The sequence below is a fragment of the Hirundo rustica genome, chromosome 20 (assembly GCF_015227805.2).
Source record: "Hirundo rustica isolate bHirRus1 chromosome 20, bHirRus1.pri.v3, whole genome shotgun sequence".
Classification (NCBI taxonomy): domain Eukaryota; kingdom Metazoa; phylum Chordata; class Aves; order Passeriformes; family Hirundinidae; genus Hirundo; species Hirundo rustica.
In genome coordinates, this window is record NC_053469.1 from 8,564,879 (window position 1) to 8,588,680 (window position 23,802).

General features: G+C 56.4%; 1 protein-coding gene across 1 annotated transcript in view; it reads left to right on the plus strand.

Annotated features, from left to right (window-relative positions):
* The first annotated feature begins 3,505 nt into the window (after positions 1–3,505).
* The window catches only part of WHRN (whirlin), a 48,368-nt gene continuing 28,071 nt past the window's right edge, over positions 3,506–23,802 (plus strand). Inside the window, exons 1-2 of the mRNA XM_040083531.2 lie at positions 3,506–4,105; positions 17,364–17,579. Coding sequence (XP_039939465.1) covers positions 3,506–4,105; positions 17,364–17,579 — 816 coding nt within the window. The remainder of the gene's footprint in view (positions 4,106–17,363; positions 17,580–23,802) is intronic.

The following is a 23,802-nucleotide window of genomic DNA, read 5'->3' on the forward strand; positions in this document are numbered from 1 at the left end:
CTACAGCGCCTTTTAATTAGGAGCACAGCTGCTCTGGAAACGCGGAGCTCACTTTTCTAAAGAGCGCCTCTGGAAAGCGATTACAGCGGATTAAAGCGGAAAGGTTAGGCAATTTATTCAGGTGGCACTTAGCAAATGCATCGGATTATTTTGTGCTGCCAGGATGATTTAAAAACTCACAAGAATAACACCTTTTGGGCTCCTGCTGGCCTTGAGGGACTCTGCTGGGCAAGGTGGGTGGTGGAGCTGAAAGCTGTTTGGGAACGAGCAGTGCCCAACTGCTCTGGAGCTCTCCACTGTGGGTGGGTGCTGAGGTCCCATTGTCTGTCAGGTCCCCCCGAGTTAACAAAGGTTCAGTTCAGGCAGGAGTTGTCCCAGGAATTATTGTGGACTCCCAGTGTCCATGAATCTTGCCTCCGGAGGATGTTTGTAGGTGATGCTGTTTGTACCTGGCATTGATCCTCTGCCCTGAGCACTCGCTGCCAACTCGCCCCTGGCAGAGCTCCCTTTCCAAATCATCACAGAATCCCTGAGGTTGGAAAAGACCTCCAGGATCATCCAGTCCAACCTTTGACTGATCCCCACCTTGTCCCCAGCCCAGGCCTTCCTTGGACACCTCCAGGGATGGGGCTTCACCGCCAGTGGTTTGGGTTAGGAGGTCCATAAAGATCACCCTGTCCTACCACCTCCCACTGTCCCAGGTTGCTCCAAGCCCCGTCCGAGCTGATCTTAAACACTTGCAGGGATGGGGCAACCACAGCTTCTCCAGGCAGCCTGTGCTGGGGCCTCCCCACCTTCAGAGGGAACAATTTCTTCCTAAGAAATCCTGAAGGGCCACTTTGGCTTTGGTGTAGTGAGACTCTGGCCCTTGGAGCCCTGCAGCCCCACACAGGTACTGCACGCTGGTGGGGGCATTTATTCAGCAGCATCACCTGGGCTGAGGAAGTTTGGAGAGGTTTTGCTCAGTGTGGGAACACTCCTGCATGAACCCCCTGCTTCCCTCTGGCCCAAGGCCGTGTGCTGTTCCCTCTCAACGGCCTGGCTTTAGTGTTCACAGCAGTGGAAAGGACAAAGCACCCAGAAATCCATCAGATTCACTTCAGAGCTGAGGCTCCACGAGAAGACCTCAATCCTTTCCTCCTCCAAAGGAAAAGCAGTGGGAGCACTGTCTGGAGTGTATGGTAAAGATCCAACCTGCCAATGTGTGAACAATCTAAATGTAAAACTTCTCTGAGGAGAAACTGAAACAGGGATCACTTCCAAAGGGAAGGCTCGGAGCTGTCCTGTGGCAGCAGCAAGTGGATGGGGCATCCCAAGGATGAGCAGTGTCTGCTGTAGTGACAGCAGGAAAACAGAATTATTCCCAAATGCAGCCACTCCGTGTATTTCTGCTGGGTAGCACTGGATTGGAGTTGTTCTGGGACTGGGAAACTGATTTTGTGATATTCTGGAGCAGTGGTCAAAAGATCAGGGGCCGAGTGCCGGCACTGGGCAGCTCTGGCCATCGAACAGCCCTGCTGGCTCTGCTCTGCTCTGCTCTGCTGAAGAGGGGAGCGATGGATGTGCTGCTCCAGGCTGGAGCTAGAGCAGAGCAGGGGCAGTTCTCACTGCATCTGCTCCTCTTCACACATTTGGAGTCTTCGTGTAGGATTTAAAAAGGCTGGAGCAGCTCAGACACTGCGCTGGTGGGAACAGCAGCGCTTTAAATAGAGGAGTCTGAGCAGGACTGAGCACTGACATCGTGTCTGAGTGCAATTCAGTGCCTTGTTTGCCCTTCTCTCACTTTGTTTGGCTGATGTAGGCGTATTTTTGTTTTACTCACTTCTCTGTCCTATATTGTCCCTTTTCTTTCCAGTAATGTTGACTGTTCCATCTGCTTATTTATCAGCCACAGTTTGAACGCGAATTTCAATTAGCAATCTGCTTTGTTTAGTTTCGTTTTAAACAAGGCATTGAGAGCTCTGACAAAGCTTTAATACATAAAGCTACTTGTAATGCAGCTGTTTAAGCTCTTCCATCATATCTACGAACAAAATGAATTCTACTGCTATCAAGATGCATCTGATGAATTAGGTTTAATCCTCCTCTACTGGAGCAGATGGAACGTACTTCAACAAAGACAGAGAGATTTCAAATGACTGAGATGGAAAATGGTCTTTGCTCAGGTGCTCCAGAGACATAAAAGAAACTCAGATCTCACGTAGTAAGAAATAATTCATCCAGCAACCAGAAAATCAGCCCCTGGGTTTCTGCACTGATTCCTGAGCCTGGTGCTTCTCTTGTGGGTCTGAGGTCACAAGTTACGGGTGTGGAGGCAGAGGGGAGGGTGGCTCCCTGTGCGGGAGCATCCCGGGTGGGAATGTGCTTCCCTGAACCCCACCTATCCCGGTGTGCAACACCGTGTGCCTGACACGCGGTGTCATCGGATCCGGACCACCAGGATCCCTCTGGGGAAGGGCCTCCCTGTGGGGGTTGTGTTTGCTAAACGAGGAGTTAATTGCTGGGAGTTCGAGGTGGACTCCAAACCCGACGTCACAGAGGGGTCATCCCATGCCACCCCTGCCATGGCAGGGACACCTGCTGCTGTGCCAGGGTGCTCCCAGCCCCGGTGTCCAGCCTGGCCTTGGGCACTGCAGGGATCCAGGGGCAGCCACAGCTGCTCTGGGCACCCTGTGCCAGGGCCTGCCCACCCTCACTCATTCTTAAGAACAATTTCTTTCTAAGATCTAAACTAATTTTCTCCTTTTTAGAAACTGCTTCCCCACTCACAGATTCCTTCAACACCCTGTCAGTAACAAATGCCTGAACTTCCTTTAGGTGTGATTTAAACAAAGCCTGTGCTGAGCCGGGTGCTCAGCTGGGTGCATCCCCAGCACCGTAACTCAGCAGCGACCGTGCCCAGCACCGTGAGGTAACAACGATCCCACACCTGGCACGCCGGGCAATGGAAAAACAGCCCCGCGGGTCGGGTAACGGCTCCGTGCGCCAGGGCAGGCAGTTCTCAGGTGAAAACCGATCCCTGCCGAGCCTCCTCTGCCGCGTGTCCTCCATCCCCAGCGCGCTCGCCACGCCGGGCTGCAGGGAGGCTGAGGAAGCTCCGGGATGGACGCGATCCATCCCGGGAGAGCTGAGGAAGAGCGCCGGGACTTTCCGCCCCGCGCAGCTCCCACCTGCGCCGAGCTGCGGGCAGAGCCGGGCCGGGCGCGCTGATGAGCGCTGATGAGCGGGCGCGCTAATTGCGGGTCCCGCGGGGGCGGGCGCTGTGGCGGGGCGGGGGGGGTCCGGTCCCGCTCTGTATAACCCGTCTCCCGGCAACGGCGGCCGCGTCACTTCCTGGGGAGCCGGCGGCGAGCGCACGGACAGGTGGAGCGGCGGGGCCGGCCGGCAGCGGTGCCGCCCGGGGGGCTGCGCTCCCGCCCCGTCCGCCCCGGCTCCGCTGCCGCCCGGCGCGGCGCGCTCCGGCCGCTCCATCGCCCGGTGCTCCGGCGCTGGCGGTGCCGCGGCGATGAGCGCGGAGCTGGACGGCGTGTCCGTGCACTCCTCCTCCTCCTCGTCGGGCTCGCTGGGCTCGGCGGCGGGGCCGGCTCCGCGGCCGCTCTCGGCGAACGTGCGGCGGCTGCACCAGGCGCTCACGGCGCTGCTGAGCGAAGCGGAGCGGGAGCGCTTCATCCTCTGCCTCAACGCCTACCACGGCCGCCGCAACGTCTGCGACCTGGTGCGCTCCCTGCGCGCCCTCCTCGACGGGCCCCGCCGCCGGCAGCTGCTGCCGCTGCTGCGCCTCGTCCTGCCGCGCTCCGACCAGCTCCTCTTCGACCAGTACACGGCCGAGGGGCCCTACCTGCCGCCGCCCGGCCGCCCCCCGCCGCCCCCCGCCCCGCCGCCGGTGGTCCCGGGCGAGCTGCGCCAGGTGACGCTGCGCCGGAGCAAAGCCCACGAGGGTCTGGGCTTCAGCATCCGCGGCGGCGCCGAGCACGGCGTGGGCATCTACGTGTCGCTGGTGGAACCGGGCTCTCTGGCCGAGCGGGAGGGGCTGCGCGTCGGCGATCAGATCCTGGGGGTCAACGGCAAGTCCCTGGACAGGGTGACCCACGCCGAGGCGGTCAAGGTAAGGCGGCTCCGCGCCGGGCTCCCGCTGGGTGTTCGCTCCATCCCGCCCCGTCCCGCTCTGCCTCTCCGGTGCCTGGCCGCGTCCCCCCCGCTCCTCCCTTCCCTCCCTGGCTCTTGTCCCCGCGCTCCCCGTCCCGCCGCATCCCTCCGCGGCTCCGTGCCCCTCGGGCGGTGGGACCGGAGCCCCCCGGTGCCGCTCTCCGGGACGCGGAGCTGGAAACCCGCAGCCCTCGGCGGAGCGGAGCCGCTCCGGGTTCGCATCGAGCGGGACCGGCCGTGCGCGGAGCCCCGCCGGAAAGTTTGCGGTGGCAATAGCGGTGCCACTCGCGGCAGGGACCGAGCTGCCGGGGTGGCTCTGGGCGCGGCAGGCTCGTCCTGCGCTTCTGTCGCGCCTCTGAAACGCAGCGGTGCCGCTCGCGGCTCGCCTGCAGCCCGGGGAGCTCCTGGAGGCTGGAAATCTGCGAGAGCCGGGTTTTAGGGGATGTGCTCCTGCCGCTCTAGTGGGTTTCTCCTCGCAAAGACGGGGAAACTGAGGCACGGAGAAGCAGAACAGACCCCCCTCCAAGGGCTGCATCGTGCCCGAGGCAGGAGCGGATTCCCGGTTCCCCTTTGAATATTCCATGGGGAGAAGGAGAACGGTTACACAACTGAAGGGCTCCGCTCTCCCAGCACGGCTCCGCATGCCCCGGAGACCTGTTGTAGCCCGTAACAGCATGGGGGCATCGATCAGAGCTTTAATATGGGGGGGGGAACTCCATAAACTGCGGGATTTTCACCCGAAACTCGGGGTCCTGAGGCAAATCCGTGTCTGAGTGTCCCAAACCGTTCCCAGAGCTGATCTTGGGGCTGGTGGGCTCCTCTCGGAGCGTTCCCGAGGCACAAACCTATCGAGCTGGAGAATCGACTTTTACAGCAGCAATTTGGAGGCAGCGTGTGGAGAGCTGGGATGTGGCGTGACAAGGCTGTTCTCCAGCTGTTTGTGCTTTAATTTTTCCATAATAAGCTAAAGTGGTTCTGTTGGGAGCCTGTTCCATGTGGAGCGTTCCTCTGACAGTGCATTCATCTTGCCCAGCTTTGAACTCTTATTCCCTGCCGACCCGTGAGTTCCCTGCTCCGGCTTTAAATCAGTGCCCTGGGCAAGGGCACGATTTCCAGGCTGGAAATGAGTCCCTGGTAATCCTGAGAGCAGAGGAAATGTTTGTAGGAGTTTTTTTTTTCTCCTGTTCCTAGTGATAGGACAGCAGCAGGGTAAGCTTTCAGTTGTTAGTCTGCGATTTAGTGCCTCAGAGATTGTAACCCCCACGTATTTTGGTTATGGCATTGGAACGGAGAGGATCCAGGTGACAGGAATGCTTTGCTCCATGACTTCATCTCCAATTCATCCCACTCTGCTGGGTAATTCACATCACTTTCTGTTTGTTCTCTAATATAATGTAATTGATGCCTTTTAGACATTATTAATTTTGAGTGAAACTAAGTGCTTCCTGCACAGAAATAATTCCTGGAGGACGTGGCTTGCCAAGAGCTGTATTTTGTTAATATGATCCTGGTAGGAAAAAGCAGCTTAGAAATTGTCTCCTTGTGAGCTGAACTTCTTTCAACAACAAATTCATCCCTTGCCCTGCGCTGTCACCTTCCTGAGCTCCTGGGTTCTTTTCACATCTGAGAAGGGTTTTTATGACCCATCGTGGTGGTGGAAACATTTTGCTTGGGAAGAGTGGCAGAGTGATTTACAGTCCGACTCTAATAAATGCTTGGGAGAGACTAAAGTGTTAATTTGCCCTGAGATGCTGCATTTGGGAGGGGGGGAATGAAGAGATCACGTTCAGAGATGCTCAGGGGCAGCATTTGAGGGTTTAAGGTACAAATACCTCAGCCCAATGTTTTGGGTGCCATTCAGAGTGTCAGAGCTGCAGGGACAAGAGGTGGTGGATGGGTGGCTTCGTTTTGTGCTTTCTGCTTCCCCTTGGAACCCGGGATGTGGGGCTCGGGCTGGGTGCATTGACAGCTCTGCCAGGGCCTCTGGCTGTGGTCTGGTGTCCTGAGGCAGAGCAAACCTCGCTGTGTCCTGCCCTCCTCCCTGGTGGCTCTTGCTCTGACTCCCTGGGTCAGGGGAGAGGGAAACACCAGCTCAGCTGGTCAGAGCTTGGTGTTCCTAACCCCAGGACTGGCGATCTGATCCCTTTATTGGCTGTTCACTTGGGAGTTGGACTTGATGATCCTTGCGATTCCTTCCGACTCAGAACAATTCTGCGATAAACCGCAGCTGTGTTTGGTCCTGGAATTCGCTCACACGCCGTATTCGGGATCAAATAGAGAGAGAAAGCTGAGCAGAGAGACTCTGTAAACACGAGCCCCTGGCTGTGTAGCCGATCTCTCAGACACTCGCTGCCTGTCTGCTCGAAGCTCAGCTCCCGTCCCTGCGTGTGCAGCGATGCCCCGGCTGCTGCTGCGCTGGGCTGGCGCTGTCCTGCAGCAAGGAGCTGTCTGGCCGTGGCAGCCCCGCTATCCATCACGGGCACGGCGTGCTGTGCTGTGCTGTGCTGTGCTCACAGGGGATGTCACAGCCCCTTCTGGGGGCTCGGGAAGGGCTGAGCGTGACAAACGTCCCGAGCCATGGATCCGCTCGGCGCCCGGCTGTGGCAGTGAGGCAGCTGCTCAGGCAGAGCATGGGATAAGTGCAATGGAATTGTCTGTGCAGCCTTGGATGGGCATTCCCACGGCAGCCACTGCCTTCCCCCTACGAGTGGTGGCAGCTCTGTTGCCTTTCCGTGCGTGCCCGGCCGTGCAGGAGCAGCCCAGCTGCTCTTCTCCCTCCCCTCAAGGAGGAGAGAGGTGCTGCTGGCTGTGGGGCAGCAGCGATTTCTGTTCACTCCTGGGATTTTCAGGCATCGCTCGGTGATGCTCCCCAAGTGAATCGTGGCAGCGGGTGACAGCTGCCACGACACCGGGCTAAGGGACCTGCGTGATGTCCCAGCTCAAAGCTCGCTGCTGGCCTGGGACCAGTGCAGAGGTGTTTGCAGATGTTTCAGTGTAAATCAGATAAAAAGTGACATTCTGACTTCAACCACAAGATTACCTCAGCACTCCAAATCAATTCCCTTAAGGACCAGCTCCTTAACCTTTACATGAGCACGGGAGTTTTATGCCTTGTCTGCTCCACGCTCGGCTGTTTCATCCAAATCCAAATTAAATGACTCCATTACAATTACAGCTCCATCATTGCAGCATTCAAGAGTGCTCTTCAGCTAAAGATCACCAGCATTTGAATTATGGGGTAAGTGGAGAAGTTTGTGTTGTCTGTCATATTTTTAGAGCTCTCTTGGCTTTTATCAGCCTTGCTATTTAGGACATTTTATTATGTCTATACACTATATATATATATTTATTTTACTATTTATGGTGTATATGCTGCTGTATTTTTAGCATATACTGCTGTATTTTAGCGGTTGTGCTGAAAGTTTGTATTAACAAGCTGTCATATCTTATCCATTGGAGTTAAAATCAAGGTGTTTGTGGCTTTAGATCATCAAGATGTTACCCAGGGAGGTGTTTCCCCAGTGCTCTGGGGTTGGCATTAAATTCACACTCCTTTCTCCTCCATCCTTCTTGCTTGGCTGTAGGTTTTTATGTCCTTTGAGTAAAAGGACATTTACGGAGGGAGGGGACGAGAGAAAGCAAAAAGTGGAAAAATTCCCGATTTAGAGATTTGCCTTAATGAGCTGCACTGGTTCCACCATTGGCCCTGCTGACAGCTGGGCAAATCTGGATCAGCTTGGCCAAAATCGCCCAGACTCCCCTCATTTGGATGTGCTGGGCTTGGGGAGTTTGATTCTTCGGTGTTGGTGTAAATCTGTGTTGGCTTTGCCAAAGTCACTGGGCTGGAATTGAGTTTATTCTGAAGGAACTGGGGTAGTTCAGGGGCCCTGCCTTGGGTTTTTCATCGGTGGAGGGGGCTGGGGAAAGCTTGGTTTGAGGCAGAGCTGTGGCTGGCAAGGCAGAGGGGTCCAGGATGTGGCACTGCCAGCCTGTCCTGCGTGTCCCTGTGACAGCCCTGCCCGGGAAGGGAGGGGCATCACATCCAGGGGGATCTGATCCCCTCCCTGACCTGGGAAGGAAGGGGATTGCATTGGGGGTATCACATCCCACCCCAGCCTGGGGTAGAGGCGATCTCATCCCCAGCCACCACCATCTCCCTGTTCCAGCAGAGCTTTTCACTCCCTCCAGCCTTTCCATCTCCTGCTCTGATGGAAGTGTCAAGTGGGCATTTAAAAATAATCAAAAGGAGATGAAAATTCTTTTTATGTCCCATTACTGTGGGTTTTCATGCTGGCAAACAAGGTGATCTCTTCAGAGACCGAAATATTTCATAAGAAAAGACCCCAGGAGTGGGATTGCTGAAAGACCTCTGAGAAACGACAGCAGAGATGTGCAGCCCTGAGCCTCAGAAACATTTCGAGCCGTTCTTCTTTCCAGCCAGCTTACGGTAAAGCAAATTTCATGCCATTATTTCTTGTGATGCCCAATTAATTGATTACCATGGCCTGACACTGCTTATTTAATCACCAGAGCACTGTGGGCACGGCTCAGAGGAAGGAGAGCAGCTTGGTTGGGTTGGGTTTTGACCCTTCCCAGTGCTGGGACCTGTGGATGGTCAGCCAGAGCCAGGCTGGGGTGACAGAGGGGTGAAGGCAATCCACTGATCCCTCATTCCGTGAAGGTGTCAGCCGTGTTCCTTTAGCTGCTGAGTGCTCATCGCCGGCTCTGTGTTTTTTAGAAGGCGCTACAGAAAGAGCTTTGAAACTTCTCCCCTTCCCGAGGGAGCTCGGGGAGCTGGAGCGTGGAAAAGGAGGATGGGACTGGCATCCACCCCAATAGTTAGGGTGGGAATCACTTCCTTCATCTCTGGATCTGCTTAGAAACAAAAAACCCAAAACTGCACTCAAAAAAAAAAAAGCACTCCCAGCTTAGAAGGCAGGTGCTGTGTGATGCCAGGGGCTCCTGCTGTGCCCTTCTGTCCTGCAGACAGTTTCCATTTCAGCTCCTGTAGTCAGCTGGACTTGGAGGGAGAGGGTGGAAAGTGTAAAGGCACCAGGAACTCCTTCTGGGAAAAAGGAGGAGGGAAAATGGTCACTCTTCAGCTTGGAGACATCTGCATTTAAAATGACTTTTAGAGCTCCTTGAGGGCAAGGGGAGATGGCTGTGACAGAGTGTGGATGTGGAAAGGCTGCTCCTGCTTCCAGAGGCTGAGCTGGAGCAGGTTTGAGTTGGGACTCACCAGGAGCTGCCCATGGTGCTGCTCTCCTGTCACTGTCAGCTCCTCTGAGCTCCAGATGAATCCCTGGTGCAGTTCGGGCTGGGGTGAAGCTGCACACCCAGCCAGGGGCTGGTTTGGCTGCTCCACCTGCGCTGGGAGTCGGTTGTATTTGCTGCTCTGCCACTGATTCCCCTCTGGACAAGTTCCTCAGTCATCCGTCTCCCTTCATTTCACCAGCAAATCACAATCAGCCCTAATGAAATCAAATGACTTTATACTGATGCAAAAGATTGGAATGAGGGCCTTAATCTCTCCTCTCCTCATAATGCAGGGATGATAGGACTTGGCACCAGGACTGGCTTGTTCATCAGCAAGTCAGGGCATCCTGGAGTTCTTGCAGCATCGATGTTATTTAGTGGGCTCCTCGTAAATAAACGGTTTTGCCTCAGCAGAGAAACTGAGAAGATAACCTGGAGGATAAAAGCTTATTTCCTTCTGGTGGTCATTGCAAGAAAACAAAAGCATCAGAACCGGTGAATTAAAATATCCTTTACCCAGCTCCCCTGTCCCCAGGGGGAGAGGATGGATTTTCCTGGCACTTTCCTCAATGCCACGGAGAATTATTCAGCTCTGGATGCCCTCAGCTGAAGTGACAAAGCATCTGCCGCTGTGATTTACCTTGGGTTCTTTTGACTGGGTGCTCCGTGAGTTCTCCCTGTAGCGGTGCTGGGTGAGGACAGGTGAAGCAGAGCCCTGGAGGCTCTTTGGTGCTGCCTCTTGCTGGGCTCAGGAACTGTCTGAGGATGGGAGGTGCTGGCAGGGGAGGCTGGGGCACTCTGCTCTGTGCAGCCTCTGCCTGGATGTCCTCAGTGCTCAGTCCAGCATCTTCCTCACGTTCCCCACGTTGACTCTTCCCAAGTTTTTCCCCCCAGGTAATTAACCCTGTTCAGCCCATTCACCTCACTCCTCTCAGCATTGCGCGGTGTGCGGCAGAAAGAGAAGACCCCAGGAAGCAGGAGCCTGTGCTCTAATCTACATCTCCCTTAGGCCTCCCCCCTGCCCTGAAATCACACAAACAGCTTTGGTTTGGCTTTGTTTCCCCAGTTATCTGGAGTTTTCTGCTGTTTTTAGAATTGTCCCGGGCCTGCCTGAGTGCTGCACTGGGCAGGGAGCAGCCCGGAGGGTGCAGATGGGGATGGCGAGGTGTCAGCCCGAGGAGGGAGAAGGTGCCGGAGCTAAGGTTTCACTCGACCTTTCCCGGTGAGAGGGACATGGGCTTCCCGATGCCTCGGGGCCAAATGTGTGCAATCACCATAATTACACATCGATTTGCATTGATTTGCATAAGTGCAGCTGCTTGAAAGCCCAACTGCTGTCCTTTGCCATGGGAGGGGAGAGAGGCTGGACTGTGCCTCCTGCAACTCCTGTTTGTGCTGCCGCAGGGAGGCTGTGTCCCCCCCCGTGTCCCCCCCTGTGTCCCCCCAGCCTCCTTCTGTGTCCTGCTCTCCCCTCCTGCCTCTGGGTCACCTTTTCCTCGTTCCAGTTCCCTCTGTTCCACTCAGGGGTGAGCTGTTTGCCCACGTCAGAGCGTTCCAGGCTCCCTGTGCTTTGGCAGGTGGCAAAATCATGGAATGCCAGGCTGGTTTGTGTTGGAAGGGACCTTAAAGCTCATCCAGTTCCGTGGGCAGGGACACCTCTCCCACTGTCCCAGGCTGCTCCAAGCCCAGTCCAGCCTGGCCTTGGAGACTCCCAGGAAACCAGGAGCAGCCACAGCTTCTCTGGGCAATACAAAATATCTCATTTACAACTGCACTCTGTGTTCTGGGGCAGGGGACAGCCTCTCCTTGCTTCACCTGGCAAATTTGGCCTTGACCGGGCATGCAGTGTGAGCTGCAGTAGCCTTTTATCCATCCTGCCTGCAGCTGACCCCTGGGGCAGGCGTTCTGCGGGCAGGAGGTGCCGGTGCCTGCTGTCCTGTCTGATGTGGCTCAATCCCTGTCCTGTAAAAGCTCCTGGCCCTGCAGCCCCCTCTCCTCCCCAGCAGCCACAGGGAGCTGCTCCACTGCCACTGGCTGCAGGATTGCTTTGCTCAGCCCGTCTGATCCCGCGAGCTTAAAGCCGCCTGAATCCGGCAGGAACACCCTGGGATGGAGCCGGGAATAGCGGCTGGACAAACTTCAGCCGATTCCTCCCTGCACGGCGCCGGAACGTGCTGTAAAAGCTGCCTCTGCCTCCCTCCTGTGGTGTCTCAGCATTTCTTTCCCTTTACAGCTTTATTTCTAAACCCGTGCCTCACTTTGCTGGGGGACGTGCTGCCAAATTCCTGGTGCTTTGCTGATTGATAACCTCCGCACTGACCTTTGGAGCTCGCCGGCGGAGCGGTGCCCATTATCCCGTGCCCATTATCCCATGCCCATTATCCCGTGCCCATTATCCCGTGCCCATTATCCCAGAGCCACACAGCTCCATGGAGGCTGTTCCTGCCGGGAGGAAAAGCAGCTTGAGGCTGTGCTGAGGGGGAGGATGGCTCACGGTTAATGCTCCCGGGGTCCAGCTGGGATCTTCCCACTCCGGCCGCCGCGGGAGCCGATTGCTCCTTTCACTGGGGGGAAGCTGAAGTGAGGGGGCTGTGTCAGGCTGCCAGGACGATCCTGCTGATTAATTGCCGTCGATTTCTGGCAGCTGGGCTCCTTCTGGGGGGATTTTTTTTGGAGGTTTTTTTTACGCAGCCTCTCAGAGCTGTTGGGAATATGAGGGGGGGAAACGGTGATGATGGGAGAGGAAAGCCCTCAGTGATGTGAGACTGGCAGGGTTTCAGAAGGGTGGCAGCTGCCACTCTGGATCCTAGGAACGAACATGATGTGCTGGGAGCTGTTTGGGGTTTATGGTTTGTTGTTTTTTTTTTTTAAGGTAGTTGCGGCACATGAGATGTGTGTTTCCTTTTCTGATCAGTTTAAACGATCTCCTTCCCTCTCAGAGAGCTTGACAGATAATTAAATAGAGTGTTGTTGGGGGATCAGTGGCCTCATGGAATCAATCCCCCCCTCTCTCTGGCACTTGCTGCTTCTGATGACATTGCTGGGCAGTTGGTGGCCGTTTCTCTGCTAAAGGTTTTTGGCTCTAATTCCTAGATTCACATAAATGATTTCTTTGAGCTTGCCCACAGTGTGGTGCCACAGCCCTAAACCTCCCACCCCATGGTCCTCAAACGCATCAGGGAGGGGGCAAAGCCAAATCTGATCTGAGGCTGGAGCAAAACCCAGCAGCACTGAACAACAGGCAGCAAATCCCTGGAATGGCTTGAGAAAGGAGGTGGAGATGCAGCCTGCACTGTCTGATTGCACACTGGGCATTAGGGAGGTGGGATTTGTTATTTAGGGCTGGCTGTGATCACCTGATTTCCCAAAAACCTCGCAGGATGAGTTCTGCTGTGGCTTCAGGGGTGTCTCTGCAGTCAGTGCACGCAGGGCTTTGTGTGTCTGGGAGGAAAAACTTTTCCCTTGTAGAATTCTCACCCAGGGAGATGTCTTTTGTGATGTCTCCCAGTGCCGGGCACTGCTGGGGCCACCTCAAATCCTGTGTCCTGTTCTGGGTCTGTCAGTTTGGGAAGGGCACTGAGGGGCTGGAGCATGTCCTGGGAGAACAGAGCTGGGGAAGGGGCTGGAGTCCCAGGAGAGGCTGAGGGAGCTGGAAGGGGCTGAGCCTGGAGAAAAGGAGGCTCAGGGGGAACCTTGTGTCTCTGCACAACTCCTGACAGGAAGGGACAGCCGGGGGGGTCGGGCTGTGCTCCCAGGGAACAGGGACAGGAGCAGAGGGAACGGCCTCAGGCTGGGCCAGGGGAGGCTCAGGTGGGACAGCAGCAGGAATTTCCTCATGGAAAGGGTGATAAAACATCAGCAGAGGCTGCCCAGGGAGGTTTGGTGTGCCCACCCCTGGGGTGTCCAAGGATGACCTGGACATGGCACTCAGTGCTCTGGGTTGGGGATAAGGTGGTGATCAGGCACAGGTTGGATTTGATGGTCTGGGAGGTCTTTTCCAACCTCAGTGATTCTGGAGTTCTGTGATTAGAACTCTGCTGAAAAGCTTTTCCTTTGTCCCAGGGAGCTGGGAGGATCTCTGTGGTCTGTGTGGGCAGGCTCTGGCTCTCTCTCTTGCTGTGGTGGCTTTATAAGCAGCAGCATTGGCATTGGAGGGCTGGTGCCAGCCTGGTGGCACTGTGGCACCTCGCTGGGAACGGGGACAGGGCTGTGCTCAAAGCCTGAGCAGCAGCTGGGCACAGCCCAGCAGGATAAAGGCTCCCAAGGGAGGAGGACACAGCGAAACCTTCTTTGGGCTCGGTCACTTCTTCCTCATGTCCAGGTGCAACTTCCTGGGCATCAGTTCCTGCCCATTCCTCTTGTCCTATTGCTGGGTCCATGGAGCAGAGGCTGGCCATGCACCCAGGGACACGAAGGGACACCCAGGAATACCCACGGACACATAGGGACACACAGGGGCACCCAGGGACACACAGGGCTGAGGTCTGGCCTTGGTAAAACCCGGGTGGAGGGGAAAAACTCCAAACCAGAGGGGAAGTGCAGCATTCCTCTCTGTGCAGGGAGATGGATGGAGACTCTGCTCTCCTGGAGCTCAGCACAGCAGCAGCTGCTGGATTCTGTCCTGGTTTGGATGCAGGTGGAAGCTTCTCCCCCTTGGCTCACCGGGTGCCTCGTCACTCTGCGGCTCCCGGTGCCAAGTGCTTTGTTGAAGTCTGGTCCAGAGCGTGGCTGCACAAAGGTTTTGTCGATGTGTGCCAGATCCTGTCCCCGTGCTTCGCTGTGGATCACATGCTGTGCTGTTATCCCAGGGAAAGTGAGGGAAAACTGCTTCCCTCCCATCTCCTCTCACAGCGTGGCAGCTGCAGCGGGAAGAGCTGGTGCCTGGTGAGCAGAAAGCTTCCTGGGAGCTCAGATGTTTGAGCTGAACTGACTTGAGGGGTCACCAGGTTGGGGAAGGGGTTTGCACCCTTCTCGGGAAGAGTTTCTTCCCAATATCCGATCCAAATCTACGCGAAGCCTTTCCTCCTTGTCCCATTATTCCGGAGTCCCTCTAAAAGTCCCTTAAAAATCTTCTGTGGGTGTCACTGTGCTCCCCCACCTGTGATCACCCAAAGGAGCAGGGCAGCAGGTGACCAAAAGCTGTGTCCTGAAGGGCTTCCAAGGGAGGGAGGGTCTCTGCAGGGCTCCTCTTCCAGCCCTGCCCTGGGCATGAGCAGGGAGGGGTTTTTGGGAAGGAAACTCTGTGCTGGACTGGAAACTGCTTCTCACTGAGTGCAGGAGAGACCTCAGCCATGTATAAAGGACTGTCCAGAGTGTCAGCAGCCTGCTGCAGCGCTGCCTGTCTGGGAGGCACTGTCACCAGCAGTGTCCCTGGGCACTCCCAGCTGCTGTCCCCTCTTGGAGGGAGGCTGCCAGGGAACCCTGGCCCTCCTGCTGCCTCCAGCTGTGCAGCTGCTCCCCTCCCCTGGGGCTCTCTGCTGTCACCTTCATGCATAAAACATCTCCCTGAGCCCAGATGCCTGCTCCTGGTGACCCTGTCAAAGGGAGCTGCAGGGGGACATAAAAATGCCCGTGTCGATCTCTGGCCTCTCATCCCTGCTAGCTCCCCTGTGCCTCCAGAGAGCAGCTCTGCTGCCGTGCCTGCCCTGCCAGGACGTGACATTTGGCTGAGGCTAAATGGCTCTGCCAGGCTTCATCAGCCACCTCTGCCCTGTCCCCGGGGCAGCTGTGACATTCCACAGTGCCCAGCGTGGAACCCCTCCTCCTGTGCCAGCCCCTTCTCCTGTGTGGGACAAACCCCAGAGGGTTTCCTTTGTCCCTCTCCCCCCTGCCAGGATGGATTCTCTGAGGAAGGGAGGGAAGGGGATCCCTGTGCCATGTCCAGTCTTTCCCTGAACGCCTCCAGGGATGGGCACACCAAACCTCCCTGGGCAGCCTCTGCTGATGTTTTATCACCCTTTCCATGAGGAAATTCCTGCTGCTGTCCCACCTGAGCCTCCCCTGGCCCAGCCTGAGGCCGTTCCCTCTCCTCCTGTCCCTGTTCCCTGGGAGCACAGCCCGACCCCCCCCGGCTGTCCCCTCCTGTCAGGAGTTGTGCAGAGTCACAAGGTTCCTCTGAGCCTCCTTTTCTCCAGGCTCAGCCCCTTCCCAGCTCCCTCAGCCCCTCCTGGTGCTCCAGCCCCTTCCCAGCTCTGTTCCCTGCCCTGGACACGCTCCAGCCCCTCAATGTCCTGCTTTTTGTGAAGGGCCCAAGACTGGACTCAGGTACAGGGGTACAATGATGTTTTGCAGACTCAAAGGAGCATTTATAGAGATGGCTCCAGTTTGGATGAAAACAAAGAACATTTCAGTGGGTCCTGCAGCCCATCTGACAGGGGTCCCTTGCCCTGGTAGCTCTGGGGTCGGTGAGAAGGGTCCCTGCCACCCCCAGCTCATTGATTTCCATGGAGTTCAGCCCATCCTGAGCCTGGCTGTGTGGCAGCCTTGGCTCAGGAAGCTGCTCTGTGCCCCGAAGGCTGGCACGGCTGCGGTGCCCATGGGAGAGCGATCCCCGGAGCTCAGAACCTTCTCCATCATCCCAGAGAGACCTGGGCAGGATGGAGCGCGGTGAGCGCCGCTGGGAGCCCAGCTGGGGGGGAGGAGACCCCAGCAGGGACGCGTTTGAGGGCCTGGGCAGCTGCAGCAGCAGGGGCTGGAGGGGTGAGCAGCCCCGGGGAGGGCAGAGCCCTGCGGGTGTCCCGAGGGGGCTGTTGGTTTCGCAGTCCTTGTGCAGGCACGTGGTGACCTTGGGAGCATGTGGCAAGCTTGCAGCCAAGCTGCTCCCTGTGATGGAGGTGCTGAGCTGGGCTCTCTGTGGTTCTGGTGACGAGGGACACGAGTGCTGCCAGCCCGCTCTTAGTGACAATTTTACCCTTTACTGAGGAGCTGCTGGTTTTAGTGCTTCCCAGCCACGAGCTTTGCTCAGCAGCTTCTCTGCTCAGTGGGGACTGGAGACCTTGCAGGAGCAGCTCATCAGGATGATGTGTACATGGGAAAAAACCCCCAACACCTCCTTTCTGAGAGCAGATCTGCAGTGCTGACGTTGTGAGGCCTCCGGAGGGATCAGCACTTACAGCTGTCCCCAGGGAGGACTCCTCTATGTTAATTGAAGTTTCCTGTGTCAGCTTCTCACAGTGGAAGCTGGAGGGACAGAGGAGCAATTGCAAATCACCTCCTCTGGCCCCCAAGGTCATCCCTGTGCCTGCTGCTTTGAGCGTGTGTATGTATTTAGTAATTATTCCACTGGTTAATTGGCTGCTTGTGCTGGGGAAGGCAGCTGGTAACTCAGTGGCTGAATTTCTGGGAGTGCTGTCAATGTTCCCTGAAGGCATCAGGAGCGTTTCCAGTGGCAGAGGTTGGAGCTGTGGGGACAGAGCTGGGGCTGAGCTGAGGCTTTTCGCAGCCTGGTTTTGTTTGCTGCCAGCACGGTCACTGAGGGGCTGAGATCCATGTTCAGCCAGGAGGGGAGAAGGCTCCAGCGAGATCTTGGAGCACTTTGCAGTGCCTGAAGGGGCTCCATGAGAGCTGGAGAGGATTTTGGACAAGGTTCAGTGCTGCTCTGCTCCCTGTCCTGCTGACTCCCCTGCAGAGCAGCAGAAGCTGCTCAGTCCCACGTTCAGCCCATCCTGGGCATGGCTGTGCCCACCTCACCTCCCCACTCTGCTTCACTCTGCTCTTTGGCTGACGGGAAAGGTTTTCTCCGTGTTTTCTCAGCAGCAGCAGCTTTGCTTTAACTCTGTTGCAGCCAGGAGACAACAGAAAAATCCCAGCTTTTCCCACCAGCTTTTTACACCGCTCCATCATTCAGCTGGTGCCTGCAGAGGAGCTGGGGATCTTTAAGCCTCCAGAAGTGCAGAGCTGTGTGTGCCTGAAGTCCGGGCGGCCCTGTGGGCGTTAACCCCTTGTCCTTGGTTCTGTTCCAGGTGCTGAAGGGCTGCAAGAAGCTGAACCTGTCGGTGCACTCGGTGGGGCGCATCCCGGGGGGTTATGTCACCAACCACATCTACACCTGGGTGGACCCCCAGGGCCGCAGCGTGTCCCCCCCCACGGGGCTGCCCCACCACCAGAACAGCTCCCTGCGCAGGGACAGCGAGAAGAGGAGCCACCTCCAGCTCCTGCAGGAGGGGGATGAGAAGAAGGTGAGCAAAGGGGGGTCAGACACAGCCTTGGGGGGCTCTTCCCCTGCAGGTCCCAGCCCTCCGTGCTCCCCTGGCCTTGTCTGGGTGATTCTGCACTGGCTCTGCTTTAGCATCCCGCTGTTCTCCCTCGGGCTGCAGCTTTCTGTTTGCCCCCAGGAGTCCTGTGGGACGGGATTTGTTGGCTTTGTTCCTGTGTGACACAGGGAGAAGTTGGGCTGCAGGGGAGGGATTGTCCAGTCTGGTCAGGGAAGGTCCTGCCAGGAGCAGCCACCAAACCAGGGGTGGGTTCAAGGCTTCTCCAACAGGAGCTTGTTTTGCTGGATGCTGAGGGACTGACATCCCTGTCCAGCCTGGAGCCAGGAAAGCTCTGGGGAGAGCTCAGAGCCCCTGGCAGGGCACAAAGGGGCTCCAGGAGAGCTGGAGAGGGGCTGGGGACAAGGGATGGAGGGACAGGACACAGGGAATGGCTCCCACTGCCAGAGGGCAGGGCTGGATGGGAGATTGGGCAGGAATTGTTCCCTGGGAGGGTGGGCAGGGCCTGGCACAGGGTGCCCAGAGCAGCTGTGGCTGCCCCTGCATCCCTGGCAGTGCCCAAGGCCAGGCTGGACACTGGGGCTGGGAGCAGCCTGGGACAGTGGGAGGTGTCCCTGCCATGGCAGGGTGGAACTGGATGATTTTTAATGTCTCTTCCAAATCACCTGTGGATGTTGAGGGTTGGGTCTGAGTGCATTCCTGCCCTTCCTCCTGCAGGAAGGAGGAATCTTTCCTCAGGTGTTCCTGTGAGGATTTCTTGGGTCTCTCAGCAATTCTTAGTGAAAAAAATACACACCCCCCCCCCCCCCCCCCCCCAATTCTTCTCTTCTACAAATGCTCTGAAATAAACCAGATTATTTTCCTTTTCCATCTGGGGAGAGGCAGCCTGAGGCAGGAGGGGCCTGAGGGAAAAAGGAGCAGGGAAGGGAATGGCTTCTGCAGTGACACCAGGGAGTGTGGCCAGTGCTGAGCCTGGACCCCGGGCCTCTGACAGAAGGAAACCAGCAGCACGTGGAGTTTCCAGCCCTGCTCTCTTGCCATGAGCTGCCCTCCTTTAAACAGCCCTTGGTGTAAGGGAAGCCAGCCCAGGGCGTTGGAGCTGCAATATTTGATCTCGGGGATTTGGTGTCTCCTCTCCCTCACGCTTGCCGTGGCCAGCCAGGCCTGCAGAGGTGTCACTGCGCTGTCACAGTGCTCACGTGCCCCTGGGGGTCCTGTCCCCACCGCTGAGGGGACAGACGGACAGGGAACCTCATCCTGTAAACAACAACCGTGGGGTTTCCTCATTGCCGCCCACAGAATATCGAATTACCGTCCTGGGACTCAGCACTGCCTTCCCAAAGACGCAGAATTCCTTGGAGCCTTGACTGTTTCCATCCTTTCATCCCGATATCGCCCTGTCTGTGCCCAAAATGTCCTCAGCTCCTGGAAACGCTGTGGAAGGGTCTGTGAGCTTCCCGTCTCAGCCAGAGGGAGAGAAAAATCTAATACGGGATCAGGCAGTTTGCTGATGAAATATTCATGTGGGCCACAAGGGAGAAGGGCCTATTATTTTTATTTTAAGGAGAGGAGAAGAGCAGGCTCTGCTGGCTGGTGTCCCCCACCCCCTGCTGCTCAGTGTCACCTTGACAGAGCAGCAGCAGCTCCGGGCAGCTGTGGGGAGTTGTTCCTGTGCACATCATTCCTTCAGTCCTCGCTGTGTGTGGACGTGGAACGCTCAGAAACCTGCAGCTGCGTGTTCTCTGTCTGAGCCTCGTGTGTCCTGGCCGCTTGCAGAGCCCTGGGAAGATGTGCCAGCCCTGGGTGTGCTCCTGCTCATCCTGGGGTGAGGAGTGGCTCTTCCAAAATCTGAGCCTGTGTCCTTCCAGTCCTTGGGATGGAATTCCCCCACACAGTCAGGCAGCTCATTGGCTTCTTCAGAGAATCCCAGACTGGTTTGGGTTGGAAAGGACCTTAAAAATCACCCAGTGCCACCCCTGCCATGGCAGGGACACCTCCTACTATCCCAGGCTGCTCCCAGTCCTGTCCAACCTGGCCTTGGGCACTGCCAGGGATCCAGGGGCAGCCACAGCTGCTCTGGGCACCCTGTGCCAGGGCCTGCCCACCCTGCCAGGGAACAACTCCTGCCCAATCTCCCATCCAGCCCTGCCCTCTGAGCTTAAAGCCATTTCCCCTTGTCCTCTCACTCCAGGCCATTGTCAATTGTCTCTCTCCATCTTTCCTGTTGCCCCTCCAGGCCCTGCCAGGCCACACCGAGGTCACCCCAAAGCTTCTCCTCTCCAGGTGAACACTCCCAGCTGTCCCAGCCTTTCCTCCCTCTGATCCCCCTGGAGCCTCCTCTGGATCTCTCCTGCAGGGGATCCCTCTTTGACCCCAGGGCTGGAGCCCCTCTGTTAACCTGGGAAGAATCCACAGCAACTGCAGGAAATGGGAGCTCTCAGTGATGGAGGTGGGATGGAGAGGGAGTGTTCAACCTTCTCCTGGCCCCACTCCCTGGTGACACGCCAGCAGGGACATTGCCCACTGCTTTACGTGCACAACGCCTGGAATTCACTTTGCAGTAGCCTCCACTCCTGATTTCCCGTCTGTGAGAGCAGAAGAAAAGAAAATTACTGGCTGCTAGCACTCTGAAACGCTCCAGGCTGCCCAGACTCAAGCGGTGCCTTGCTGTGCCAGCTGCTGGGGGCAGCAATTCCCCCCGATCCAAGGCTGCTGGCAGCCAGCAGAGCCTGCCCTGCCTGGTGCTGGACAGGGGTTATTTGGTGTGACATTCTCTGCTCACAGGCTGCAGGGCATGGATGAGCTGAGTCGCTCTGGAATTACTGAGCGCCGTGGAGGGGTGAAAACATGTCCCAGAACAGCCTGCCTCCCGTTTTCCCCCTTTTTATTTGTATGTGTAGGTTAATAGCTACAGATTTACAATTAACTGCTGAAAGCGGGGTTATATTCACAAAAAAAATGCGAATAAATGCATCGCATCCCTGGTTAATTCAGCCCAGTCAACTAGAACTGGCAGCCCTGTTTGATTTGTGGGTGGTTTTGCATTCTGAGGGGAGCATGAGTTGGTTTTTTTTTCATTGTTGTTGCTTTTTATCCCACTCTCTCCTATTTCTGATGGATCTGAATGTCCTGGGATGGATGTGCCAAAGCTGTCAGACAGGCAGGGGTTGGGGAAGCACAGCAGAGCAGCTCCAGCCCAGCAGCAGGAGGCTGGAGCGATGGAACCCAGCGAGTGCTCTGGAGTCCAAGGGATATTCCCAGCTTTCCCAAGGTGAAATTCAAGGCTGCTGGAGGCATCTGGTATTCCTCAGGCAGTGGAGATATCCCTGTGTGGCTGCTGTGCCTGGAAGGGTGGGTTTGTCACCGAGTCGATTATCCCGGGGCAGAAGGATTTGTTATGCAAAGGCTGGAAATGGAAGGCACCACTGGGAGGTGTGTGATGGTGTAAGGATCCATGCAGGGATCTCTGGGATCGTCCCAGTGGGGTGAGGTGTGGAGCTGGGTGGTTGGGCTCTGTCTGACCTCAGGAGGCTTTGGGCAGCGTGGTTCAGCTCCAGAGGCAGCGTTCCCCACTTTCTCCACGTTTTCCTCTGGGCACTGGGATTCCTTCACTTCCAGCTGTGGAGGAATCCCCACCGAAGGGCTTTGGGGATTGGGATTTGGCGGCTGGCTTGGCTTTCCCCATCCTCTTCCAGGCAGAATCCAGCCTGCCCCGAGCTGTTCAGAGGCTGTTGTGGGTGAGCAGAGGGCTGCTGGGATCTGGGCCAGGTTTTCCACGTAGACCTGACCTCCCAGGAGTGCTGGCACTGGGGAAGGGAGGTGAGGATTAGGGGGATGTTGGGCTGAAGGAGCTGCTGGCAGGTTCGGTGAAGGTGTCGAACAGATCCTTGTTTTCCATGGCTGTGCTGTGCGTGGCACGTGCTGTGTTTCCCAAACTGAGCGTTTTCCTGTGGCTGTAATTGGTGAGTCCAGGGTCTCCTCAGAGCCCTGTGCTCCCAGTGGTCAGAGAGTGTGGAAGGAAGGGTTTGCAATAGTGCAAAGCTCTGGGAAATGCTGCTGGAGCCAGACGGAACAGCAGGTGACAGCCCCCAGCCCTGTGCCAGGATGTCACTGCCTGCTGGAAAGCTGGGACCTGCTTCCCCTGCTCACCTTCTGCTTCAGAGCACTTCGACTTTTGTCATCTGTCCAGGCTTAGAGGCCCCTGGATTTGTCACAGCAGCAGCAAGAGCCATTTGTGCCCTGAATTGTCATTGATGGACTTCGGGGATCGACAGCTTATTTCATTAAAAGCACTTTGGGAACCCTCAGACAGTGCAAACTCGGAGGTGCTGCTGAGCTGGGAGGAAGATGAAGTGTGCAAAGCACTCTGGCAGTGCTGGGCTGCGAGTTCTCTGAGAAGCACCGTTCCATCAGCTGAATTGGTGCCTTAATGTGCTTATTGCCAGGGGAGCTGCTCACTCCTGCAAGCTTTTGGTGCAGCACGAGAAGGAAAACATAATAAAGAGAGTGTGAACGTCTCCTCAGCTTCAGGCAGCTCTGGAGCCGAAAGCAGCAGTAATTATTATTTAAAAAAAAAATAAAATATCTGTGCTAATATTACATGTCTTAAGTGTTTGAGACACTGCTGGTGACTACTTGAGCATGAAGGATAAGAGACGCAGGAGAGGGAAGGAAGGGTTCCTTGCTATTAGTTTGTAATGACATTTGCAGTGTGCATGATCCAGCTGCCCACGTCTCTCACTGTTTGCTCGCTCTGACCTTGCTGGGGTTTGATTTTGTTTACAGCTTTGAGGGTATCCAGGCTCGTGCAGGGCCGGTTCAGTTCCCTGTGGAGCTGGAATATGGTGCACCAGTGTCCTGGGGATTAAAGGCCTGGGATGATTTGGGTTGGAAAGTGTCGGGGACTTACCAATGTCTATCACTATTACTAAAAAGGTCATCTTTACTTTGACCCAATCCTCACTAACTACTTTGTGCCACGTCAATGCAGCAATGGAGTGAGGGAAGAAGAAGGAGAAGGAGAAGGAGACAATGCCCCAGATTCTCCATCTTGTCCTCATTCACTTCAATGCTAGGAACCTAAAACTATTATTTTCTCATTTTGTGATAAGCTAAACTACCATTTCTCACATTCTTGTGGCCTGTAAACCTTCTCTCAGTGTAGGAAGTTTTTCCCATGGACTGAAATCAAAGCCAGTGTCTCTCTGAGCTCTGGGCTGGGGTCCCAGACCCCCCTGCCCAGGTCCCTGACCCTCCAGGGCAACCAAAGGAATGCCCTGGACTCCAACAGGAAAGAACCTTTCAATCCCCTCTAATCCAACCCCCTGCAGTGGGCAGGGGCATCTTCAGCTACAGCACCTTGCCCTGAGCCACATCCAACCCAGCCTCCAGGGTTTCCAGGAGCCATCCTTCTGCCTCGGGCATTCTGGAGCTCTGTCCCAGCTGACTTACCCAAAAATGCCCTCTGTGCCACAGCCCAGCCCACCCTGAGGGGCAGCAGTTCCACCTCCTGGTTAATTTAGGCACTTTGAGCAGAAAAAGCTCCCAAGGGTGGCTTGGTGAGCCAAGCCCTGCCCCGTGGGCAGGCAGGAGCTGCACTGGGGCTTGGGATGGGCAGAGGACTTGGTCTGGTCACTGCCCTGTGCCCTGGTGTCACCTCCCAGCCCTGGGAGCTGCCCCTGTCCCCAGTGCTGGGCATTGGGTGGCAGCCCAAAGTCCTTATGGAGCTGCCCTGGGCAGGGGGTGACCTTGGGACAGCTCTGATGGCCCTGGCACGTCCCAGCTGCTCCCAGGACTCAGTCAGTGGCTGTGAGGCAGCTCTGCCTCCCCACTCTGGCTGAGTGCAGGATGTCTAGACACTGACTGTGGGGTTTCCTTGGGCAGCAGGAGGAGGATGAGCCCTGCCAGCCTCCCGAGGCGTCGCTTGTGTTGTGTGGCAGCGGTAATGGCCTGGAAATAGCTGAAACCTCCTCAGCCACGCAGCTGCGTGCTGAGCCCTACTGGGGCAGGCTAATTCCTGCCTGAAAGGCCTTCTCCTAATGGCAGAATTGAATCTGTCAACAGGTAATTCCATAAAGCCAGGCAGAAGAAATGCGGTGCAGGAATGGGCTCGGGGCGAGTGCCTCGCTGATGACGGCGTTTATTCCCCTCCGTTTCCTGCTCCAGATGCTTCAGCCTTGGAACAGAAATT